Source organism: Vicia villosa, unplaced genomic scaffold (assembly GCF_029867415.1).
Source record: "Vicia villosa cultivar HV-30 ecotype Madison, WI unplaced genomic scaffold, Vvil1.0 ctg.000451F_1_1_3, whole genome shotgun sequence".
Taxonomy (NCBI): domain Eukaryota; kingdom Viridiplantae; phylum Streptophyta; class Magnoliopsida; order Fabales; family Fabaceae; genus Vicia; species Vicia villosa.
Genome location: NW_026705216.1, coordinates 268,316 through 279,484, shown reverse-complemented (window position 1 = coordinate 279,484; position 11,169 = coordinate 268,316). Strand labels below are relative to the sequence as shown.

The 11,169-nt window shown below is 36.5% G+C and overlaps 1 protein-coding gene across 1 annotated transcript; it reads left to right on the top strand.

Moving 5' to 3' along the window:
• Positions 1–609: 609 nt before the first annotated feature.
• Positions 610–10,622, top strand: LOC131628405 (uncharacterized). The gene is made up of 7 exons (XM_058899237.1): positions 610–1,356; positions 4,583–4,661; positions 5,250–5,389; positions 6,490–6,613; positions 6,727–6,912; positions 9,165–9,236; positions 9,334–10,622. Exons 1-7 carry the CDS (start codon positions 959–961, stop codon positions 10,156–10,158), a joined length of 1,824 nt encoding a protein of 607 aa, XP_058755220.1. The 5' UTR covers positions 610–958; the 3' UTR covers positions 10,159–10,622.
• The last annotated feature ends 547 nt before the right edge of the window (positions 10,623–11,169 follow it).

The following is an 11,169-nucleotide window of genomic DNA, read 5'->3' as shown; positions in this document are numbered from 1 at the left end:
TAGTAACATAACTTCTTGCTACCGTGCTTCCACTAATTTACTACCACAATACCGATGTCGTCCAGCGCAAGTGGTTGATTATGTGTGACAAATTTATAACTTCTAATGACTCTTCATTTTCTAATACATTGTAAAATTATATAATTATATAATATATAAAATATATAAATTAACATATATCTTCGGAGTCGGGGAATCCACGGGGACGGAGGATACTTTCCCAATCCCCGCCCCAAAGTGTTATCGGGGGAACTTTTCCCTCCATCCCCATCTCCACGGGGAAAAAAATCCCCAACTTCGGATCTCCGCACAGATATTCCCCGCAGGGATCCCCGTTAACAGATGCAATTGACATCCCTAAATGTAAAACAAAAAATCTTAAAGTTAAAGTAAAAACCAACTCAATCCCATTTTAAATTTTGATTTTTAAATTAAATTCCAAAACAAAAAACCAAACACTAACCACTCTCCTTAATTTTCTTAGTTCGGTAATTATCTTTCATTAAAAGCGCAATTTTGTTTTCTATCCGTTAAAGCAAAGCATCGCCGGTGGCAACTATTTAAATCTCCAAACCCAAAGCCCACAGACTTTCATTCCCATATTACCCTCATCTCTTTATTTTAATTATTCACTATACTGCTCATTTACCTCAGGGCCCACACCGTCATTTCACCACCTTTACTTCTACAATAATCTACCACCATTCATTCCACTTGACACCGTTTCACCACTCATCGCCACCGTCGCGACCTCGATAGCTTCACCTCCCTCACAAAATTCATTTCCACTTTTACCCCTCACAATCCCTCCAAATTCCAATTCTCACCAACCGTTGTTTAATTCCAATCTAGAACCTTCGATTTTCGATCGCATTGAAATGGAGCCCTAAAAATCACCCCGTTAGGGTTTTTACGTCTTTCGGGAATTGAAAGTTTTGATTTTTTTTTCTTTTCCGGAATGGCGGATCGGGGAGAAGACGAGGATTTGGAAATGGCGATTCGGATGAGCATGACGCCGGAGCCGAAGCGCAATAAGCCTAGGGACGAAGTGGCGGGGGTTGTTTCGGGGTTCCCGGAGGATTCGCCGGAATCTAAGACTCGGAGGCGGGAGCTCATGGCTGCGGCGGCTGAGAAGCGGATGGCGACTGTCGTTAGGGTTTCGCCGTTGTCGCCGGTGGGGAATAAAGGATTGAAGAAAGGGGGTGAAGTTGTGAGGAGAGTGGAGGAATTGCCTTTGAGAGATGAGAGCCTGTGTAAGGAGCTTTCTGCGGATGAAGCTAATAAGTTATTTGTTATGGTGTTTGGGAGTGAAGTCTCGAAGGATATTCTAGCACAGTGGTGCAACCAGGGAATAAGGTACTTTCACTAATGCTATATATTGCAAACTTGGTTATTCTGGCTTTTTGAATAGTATTACAGGTGAATTGTTGTTTTTTGGAGGCATTTGTGCCCAAATATTTTATTAACCTAGTACTGAACATATGAAGATTTCCCAATTCCAAGTCAGCGGATTGAGTTTTGGTGATCATGCATGAAACGAATGTGTAAAATAGGTAATAAGTAATGAGAATGTTGTAAGTGTTAGATGTTCATTAGGCCTGTTGGTTAGAGGGGTTATTTAGTTAGTTAGGTTAGTAGGGATAACGTACTTCCTAAGGTAAGCACAAGAATTGAGGTGTAGAGAGATATGCCGGATGGTTTGGAATCCGATGAAGATGAACACCTTAGCAGGAAGCAAGGAATGGAGAAAATTCTAGATTGGCTGATAAGCCAAGAAAATAAGAGTAATGTTAGAGGAACACTCCCTATTGGGTGATATCATGTGTGACCTGCTAAATTATGTGCTGTCTTGTTCCTTATTTGAGGAGACCTATTCTCAAAGTGGTGGAGTCCATATGAATTTTGAGTTTCAACCGATAGTAGGGCGTTGGAGAAAGTGTTATTAACATCTCTCCACAGAAGAACAAAAACATTAGCTGATAGAAACATTGAAGATGATAGATGTTTGGAAGCCAGGAACAGTTGTCTAAAAGGAACCGGAATTCAGAGAAGTATGAATCTTTGAACTAGAAAGGGAACCAAAGTGGACATCATTATCTCCCGCTTTAAAGTAGATGGCAGAGAAATCCAATGCGAACCTAAATGATGCAATATGAGGATATTTTATTATATGAAGCTGTGTACTTGCACGAGTTCTCTTGCAAATGTTGAAGGGAGGATATAAGACAACATTAATATGGATTTAATATAAATCCTGAACTTTTAACATGACAACATATTTTATTTTATACAAGTAATGCATTCACGTAGGAGGAAACTGACTTTACTTGGGAGTACAACCAACATGTTGGATAATTACTGTGATAGGAAAGAACAAAACTAAACCCCAATTGCTACAATAAGGGCCTATAGGTTTACACACTAAGGGCTGTAGAGAAGCATCAGTAAGGGGAGTTCCCCCCGTGGCGGGGGAGGTGCAATTAGTTAATTATAGGAGAGATAAAAGAAATGTTGTGTAGCGATGGTTGTAACATCTGGGGTTGGACAGATCCTCCAAGCTTGGAGCATATTATTGCTCTTAAATTGTATAGACTCTGATAAATACACAAATATTTTAGAATTACTGAAGGGATTCCGTTAACAGTACATGTACAATCTAATGTTAATTTGCTTATTGAGTATTAATTTGCTTGCGTAGGATCTCGATCTGACTACCTTGGGGGAGGTGCAATTAGTTAATTAAATGAGAGATAAAAGGAATTTTGTTGTGTAGCGATGGTTGTTACATCTGGGGTTGGACAGATCGTCCAAGCTTGGAGCATATTATTGCTCTTAAATTGTATAGGCTCTGATCATAATACACAAATATTTTAGAATTACTGAAGGGGTTCCTTTCACATTACAAGTACAAATTACTTATGTTAATTTGCTTATTGAGTATTAATTTTGTTTGCGTAAGATCTCGATCTGACTACCTTGAATACATGCACAATCCACTAAGGGCAGATCCCTATAGGTTTACACACTAAGGGCTGTAGAGGGGCATCAGTACGGGAGTTTGGGGTTCCTTTCACATATTAGAATTACTGACATGGGTTCCTTTCACATTGCAATTAGTTAAAGGAGAGGTAAAAGGAATTTTGTGTAGCGGTGGTGGTTTACGTAGTGCTGTAATGGTCATTCACTCTTGTATTTTCCTCTGAGAACATCTGGGGTTGGACAGATCCTCCATAGCTTGGAGCATGTTATTGGTCTTAAATTGTATACGATAATAATACACATACATTTTATAATTACTGACAGGGGTTCCTTTCACATTACAAGTACAAACTACTTATGTCTCTTGATCTAGATCACTAATCATGCTTGTCAAAGTTTGCTTTTTTCAATTTGTCTTGATAAAGAAATAGCTTAGTAATTTTAGAATAGTAAAGAATGGGTAAAGATCTTGTTTGTTATGAAATTTGATTGAGCCTAACTCACCCTACAAAACCGGCTAGTAAGGTGAGAATTGCTCTCACTTATAAGCAAATATTCAAGCCATATATTGTCCGCTAGTAGGGTGAGGCAGAAACCATAATAGGTGGCCCACCGGATCTTAAACCAGGCTCTTGATACCATGTTAAATATGTTTGGATCTCAACCCCAAAAGCTAGCTCAAGAGGTGAGGTTGCCCTCACATTTATACACCCAACAGTCCGGGAACCTAAGCAATATGAGACTTCAAACAAACTCTAACAAACACAAATACCAACTTCAACACCCACCCTCACGCCTAGCGTGTAGGCCTGGGTCAAATGCCCATATTGCAGTCCTTAACCCGGCTCTGATACCATGTTAAATATGTTTGGATCTCAACCCCAAAAGCTAGCTCAAGAGGTGAGGTTGCCCTCACATATTTATACACCCAACACAACAGTCCGGGAACCTAAGCAATGTGGGACTTCAAACAAACTCTAACAAACACAAATACCAACTTCAACATTGTTAAAACACCGAGCACAAAATTAATAAAGCAATTCAAAATTCACTATTTCTATTCAACGTGGTCATCTTTGCATGAAATAGAGTGGCAAAATTCCTTGCTATCCAGGATGATTATGTTCACTTGATGCTATAGAACTTATCAATTAGAACATGAAGTCTTGATGGTGCTATCATGACAGTATTCTTATTGGAAAACTGTTTTATGCTTCTGCTGAGGTCTGTTTAACTTTATGTATTGGCATAAGCTTCGCATCTTGTCCTGTAATAGATGAATAACTTCTCTTTATTTCGCTACACTTACATTTGTGCATCTTGTCCATCCTAACCTTATTGCCATCAAACTATTGCTATGCCATACATTTTCCGGTTGTTGAGCTTAATTTCTGAATGGTTCAATTTGATTCACCGAATAATCAAACCCTTAAAGGAAAAAAAATGTGTCCCCAACTGATCATCAACATGTTATGTGTTTTTCATATTGTCCTGTTCTAAGCATTCGTTTGACTTCTGAATTATTTGTTTCTAATAATTATTAATTCCAAATGAATTATTTACTTGTTTTTTTTTTGCTAATACTATGAAAACTTTCCTTTAGGTTTAGCTCTGATCCTGAAACATCAATGGGCTTAGTGCAGCATGAAGGAGGCCCCTGTGGCGTTTTGGCAACTATACAAGTAATGGCTACATTTTGCAGTATTGCTTTTTTGTGGCACGCTATCTATTTTTCAAAACTGTTTAATAAAATCCCCACTTCAAGTGATATAAGATCCCTATTTGGTTCTTATATCTTCACTCTGTAGGGACCTTCTAGATAGCCAGCCAATCTAATAGTGACCATCAAAGTCCCTAAACCATCGAGACTGTTTTCAATGGTTTTGAACTGTTCGGACACAATTGATTTCAAAGTGAAACTATAGTTGCTAAATGAGTACGGCATCCTATAAAATATTAACAACTAACTGGCTTTACATTTTGTGTAATTTGTGTTTTTCATCTTCCTTTTGTGTTTTTCCTTGTGTTAAGTAATATCTTGCATTGCTGATTCATTGTTTTCCACATCTTCGCCATAGTAATGTAGAACTCCTTTCTTTATTAAGAAAGTAAGACTTTTCTGTAGTTTGTTTGTTAATGTGTGGGCATGTCTGCACGGTGTCCATTTGTTATTTCCATTTTATTTATTTCTTCTACAATATACAATATAAGTTCCAGATTATTTTTTCGTTCTATATTGATTTTGCTTGTTTTTCCCTTTAACTTTTCAGGCATTTGTGCTCAAATACATTATTTTCTTCGGTAATGAATTGTCACGCATACCACAGAATCGGGGTCTGGGCGTGTCAAGTAAAAGTCACTCTGTTCCATCATATAATATTTCTTCACTCACTGAAGATGTAAAAGTAAGGTGATTAACTTTTTCCTGATCAGTTGTTTGTGTATAGCTAGGTAAAAATAATGTTAATTGTAATAAAACAATACACTTCCATTGCTTGTACTTTGTACTTCGTCCTGTCAATTTCTTTGATTTCAAATACTTAGCTTTCTTGTTATCATGCACATGAATGTGGTTTGATTAAATTAGGTGTCTTTTTTTTCCCTCTTAGTGGCACAATATAGTTTTTTTAATAGATTTGTTCTAATTATGTTTCTTTCAATCATTATCAATCTGTATTGAGTTCTTTGTTCATTAGTTGTATTTCATTTACAGTAGACAGTATTAGTTTCTCTCTGACAACATTGAGTCAGATCTTACACTATTTATCAAGGTTTTTTTCAAGCTGTGCATTTGCTGTAGACAAGTTTTTCCGACACTTGTCTGGAATCTTTAAGATATTTGACCATCAAAACTACTAGTCTGTTCTTTTAAAATGTGTTGGTTCTGTTATTAGAATGTTTTATTTACATTTTACAAGGTATTTTTTGAGTGACTGAAGCTCATCATCCCTATTTTTTTGAGTGACTCTGAAGCTCAACATCCTTAATTAGTTGAAAAGAATCACTTTGGGAATTCTTGGTAAAAACATTTCCTGTTAGTAACAAACAATTTAACCTAACAAGTTGACGAAAAATTCAGAAGGATTATTATTTACCGCAGAGAATTCTTAAATAATAAATCAACCTTTACTTTACCCATGAAGCATTTAAAAGGAATGGTTAGTGGCTGGTATATACCAATCTACAAAGCATCAGATGCAGATTAAACTTTCGTGTAATCCATTTTCCTTGGTGATCGAACATTGATGGCTTACTTGAGTCCAGCTTTCAAGCTACACGGGCTTTATTTGTTTGCCTGTTTTATTAATTAATTTAATTAGATGCGGAATATAGTATGAACACGTGTCTGTGTGTTTATTAGTGTATTGTGTATATTAAATTTCAAACAGCCTAAAAATTTAGTTCCTACTCAATGTCCTTCTACGCTCTTCTCTGGTTTTTAATGTTGGTAGGTGTATTCTTTCATATATGCTATACTCATCATATATTTCTCTGTTGATTTCTTGGCAGAGCCCTTGTAAGAAGTATGGGTGAAATTTTATTTTTATGTGGAAGTAATAAAAGGGCTGTGATTGCAACTTTGAGCATTCCGGGGAATGATATTCAACGTTTTGAAGGAATCTCAGAGGATGAGGTACCTTCTTATTTGTGTTGATAATATTAGTTATTTGTGCACCTACTTTTTAGCAACAAATGGAATTGAACTCCCTATCTGTTGTGCTGAGTCTTGTCCTTTCCAATAAACAGGCTGTTGCAAGCTCACTTAAAGCTCTTTCTATTGAATCTTCCTTGGATCTGCTGAAAGTTCTTAGAGTTGAAACTCACACGTCAGAAACAACTGCTTTTCAGAGGCTTGAAGCAATTATTCCTTTATTCCAAAGTCGTATGGGGGCATTGCTCTTCTTAATCTCTGCTTTACTTTCTCGTGGACTGGTACGTTTTCCTACTTCAATCGTTGCTATATGTTTCACATCAGAATGTTATCTCTATTTTCAGAAATTTGTTAAGCTTCTACTTTAAAAGAATTAATTATTTGTTTGTGACTTAATATGCGATATCTTTTTGCACGATTATTAGAATTTCACTGCATGATTATGGAAATTTTTTTACTAGGTTTGCTTGTGTTTTGTACTTTCATTTGTTTCTATAGAAATATTCATGCAATGATGAAAAGTAGAATATGACCATTTTGTTTATCTAGGTTATTTGCATGGTTGTAGTTTGCGTTACTTCAATTCGCTTCTCCATAAGCACTCAGAAGATATACTAACAATAACTTGCAAGAACTGAGGTTTTCAAACAAACAACTTACCGTATGAGTTGAAATCAGCTCCTGCATTACAATTTTTCATAAGCTCTCTTATTTAACTTCTTCTTAATAAACATATTTATAGCTCATAAAGACTTTCCCATAAGTAAAGAACCATAAACTTATATTAACTAAGAAGCTCTTGTAAGTTAGAAGCTAATCCAAATAGGACCTTTATATTTGAATGTAAGGTTTAACATTGCCTGTATATTAGGATGCCAGCAGTGAGTCAAGCAGATATTTTCTGTTGTGTTAGAAATTCTGCCTTCATCATGGTCCACCCCTAGTCGCTTAATTGCGGCATTTGGCTTGCCTTCATTACAGCCTTCAACACCTTCACTGTGTTGGGTTTGAAAGGGTGAATTTAGTCCCACATTGCTTAGAGATATGGTTTGTGTAGTGTTTATAAAACTCGGGCCGCCCTCACCTTACAAGCCGGTTTTGTAGGGATGAGTGAGACCCAATCTACACATTCTAAGATTGTGGCTTGAATTGGCTTAAACATTTTTGCAACTCAATATCATTCCCCACCCCTAAACCCATTTCTTGGTTATTAGTTTTTTGAGACCTGGGATATTGTCCTGAGCACCTGGAGTGACATGACCCAATTGGGTCTGGAAATGGTGGGTGCTCGATGTTTGCAGCAAATGTCACTTTTGACTCAAAATTAGTTATATTAAGAATATACTTCGCAGTACCTTTATGGTTTGTTAAGCTTGAGGGAAAGTTCAGAGTTAGGGTTTTTCTGGCAACTAACTGTTTTAAGAATGTCTAATGGACTCTGTCTAGAAATTGTTTTAAGCTTAACAGTCAAAAAAGTTTATTCTATAAGGACTCTGTTGAAATCATAGGGATTGGATGGAAAACTAAAAAAAGGAAAGTATATTACCAATAGAACACTGAACAGTTGTGATTTTGTGATGATAGGCACTAGCTTAATACTTCTATTTATTCTAAAGAACCAATAAGCAGACTGAAATGTATCAGAATAGAAATAGAGGAATTTGCTATATAGGGAGCTTTGTTGTAGAAGACACCATGGACACCCGTCATGCTAATACTGGATGTTATTTTATACCGTGTTGAAATATGGAACGGAAAACCGAGAGAATATATTTTAGTTTAGTGATGTATTTCTAATAAATATTTTGTGATATTAAACACCGACATTATTATCCTATTTATGCTAATTTCTAGGTCAATTATAAGTGTAATACAATATACTTATATTTAGTCAATGCCACTCCTAACATTATAAGTGTAATACAATCAGTACTTATATTTAGCCTATGCCAAGCCTAATATAAGAAGACTCTTAAAACAATAATAATTTAAATATTCAACTAGATACATCTTAAGTTAGTTAGAATTTATAATTTTTTAAGGATTCCAAAATTTATAGTCCGACATCACAACCAATACCAAGTTGATTCAGTAGCACAAATCTGATGTCTAACTACATATTCTCTTGACATTTATGGTCTACAAAATATCTTGGAAACTGGAAATGACAGACACTGGATGACAATGTTTCTTTCCCTTTAAGCTTATATTAGCCTGGGTGGTTGAGGATCAGTATCATGGTAGATGGATTTCTATGTTCATATTATAAATTGTGTCAATGTTGTAATTTATAGGCAATGGAGCTGTTGTTATCAGCACCTATAGTCATACCTTTAAAGTTTAAACTTTGAGTTCTTTCACTATGTTTTCTTAGAAATTATGTCTTTCACCTTCTACACCTAACATTTAGTGAATACAATGAATGGTAAATTAGAAGTCATAAATTCCGAAGGGTTACTGAATTTACACCGATTATTATCATGTCTTAAAAAAGTTCTCCAGTTAATGTATGCAATTGTTTTCTTTCCTCTAGGATTCGGTTCAAAGTGACAGGGATGATCCCAGCCTACCACTGGTTACTGCTCCTTTTGGGCATGCCTCCCAGGTAATTGAGAAATGCCGCCATTTTTTTTGTTTTAAATTCAGTTCATTTTAAATTAATTTTAGAATGACATTTGTCTTTTTCTACAAATCTTGTACAGGAAATTGTAAACCTACTGCTCTGTGGGCAGGCTGTCGCAAATGTATTTGATGGAAGGATGGATTTAGGTGGAGGAATGTTTCTGAAAGGTGTATCCCGAAATGTGGAAGTTGGATTTCTCACCCTGCTAGAATCCCTGAATTTCTGCAAGGTTGGTCAGTTTCTGAAAACCCCGAAATGGCCTATATGGGTTGTTGGGAGTGAATCCCATTACACAGTGTTGTTTGCTCTTGATCCCACCGTTCAAAACGAGAATGAATTGGAAGGAAGGGAAACACAGATCCGCAAAGCTTTTGATGCACAAGATCAAAGTGGAGGTGGCGGCTTCATTAGTGTAGAGGGTTTCCATCAAGTCATCAGAGAAACAAATATCAAACTACCACAAGAGAAGCTAGATAACCTTTGCAGTGCAGGGTTCATTGTATGGAGTGAATTCTGGCAGGTAATTTTGGACTTGGACCAAAATTTGGGAGGTTTGAAAGATTCATCAGGATTGATGGGTAAGAAGGTCTTTGATCTTTTCCACTTTAATGGGATTGCTAAATCAGATTTGAATGGCAGTCAAGCAAGTTTTGGAGGTGAAACTCCACTGCAAAGACCCAGGCTGACGAAATTAAGTGTCTCAGTTCCCCCAAGATGGACACCTGAGGAATTTATGGCAGATGTGCAAGGTCCATCCGCTTCTGGTACAAGTGACTCTGCTGGGAAGGACATTGAGGTATCTAAACCAGAGCCTGTTCAGCATGCGCCTCTGGTTGACTGCGTAAGGACACGCTGGCCACGTGCTGTCTGCAACTGGTCGGGTGATCCTCCTAGTATAGTCTGAAAGACACTTAAATGGGTTGAGCTGGGGAAAGGAAACATTGTTCAGCAAAGCCATCATGAAAAGAGGTGATGATGCTCTCATGTTTTACTTTGATATAAGGAGGGGGTAAAATCTCCAGATTCTCTACAAACTGTGCAGCTGATATATGATGTGGATTAATGTATTTTCAATTTTCTTTTCGATTTTGTCACGAGTCACGACATTCAAAGAGTTTGGGAAAGGAGGGGTGTGTGGTGATATTTATATTCAAGCCTACGTGTAAAATCAATTTAAATGTATTATTGTTGATTAGGAAGGGTCTTAGTTGTTGGGATTTATTATTAATAAACGTGGATTCTATTCTTCGTTCTGTTTTAGTTTGTTGTAATATATAGTATATTATGGAGCTTGGCTTCTGAATAGAGGAAATGAGTATTTCATAATATTATTATTTCAGTATCTTGTGGAACTTAGTTTGGAGGCTATCAACGGCTTGGAAAATTCTTCTTTCTTGTTTGGCATGCAGTTAACGTTTGGAAATCACAGTATCACACTTAGATAGTCCAGTAATGTCATTGTATTATCAAATCAGCATAAAATCACGTCCAGTTGATCTCTTGGGTATGTTTGGATTGGCGGGATTGGCGGTGAACAGAATTGATTCTACCAGAATTGAGTTTGGTAGAATTGATTTTAACAGAATTGAGTTTACCAGAATTGATTTATGTTTGGATACATTTATAGAAAAATGAGTTGAACAATAAATTTCAGTATAAAAATTACCCAGAATCAATTTTGGAGATAGAAGCTACAAATTCTAGCTTCTAGTAAAATCAATTCTGGAGGCAGAATCAATTCTACTTTTGATAAAACAAACACCTCAAAATCACCCAAAATCAATTCTACACCTCTAGAATTGATTCTGGGTCTTCCAAAAGCCAATCCAAACATGCTAGAAGTCTGCATGTTAGGGGTCTGAGTAATGGTAATGAGTGCTCTAGGCTCTAGGAATACTTTTTAAAAAATTAAAAA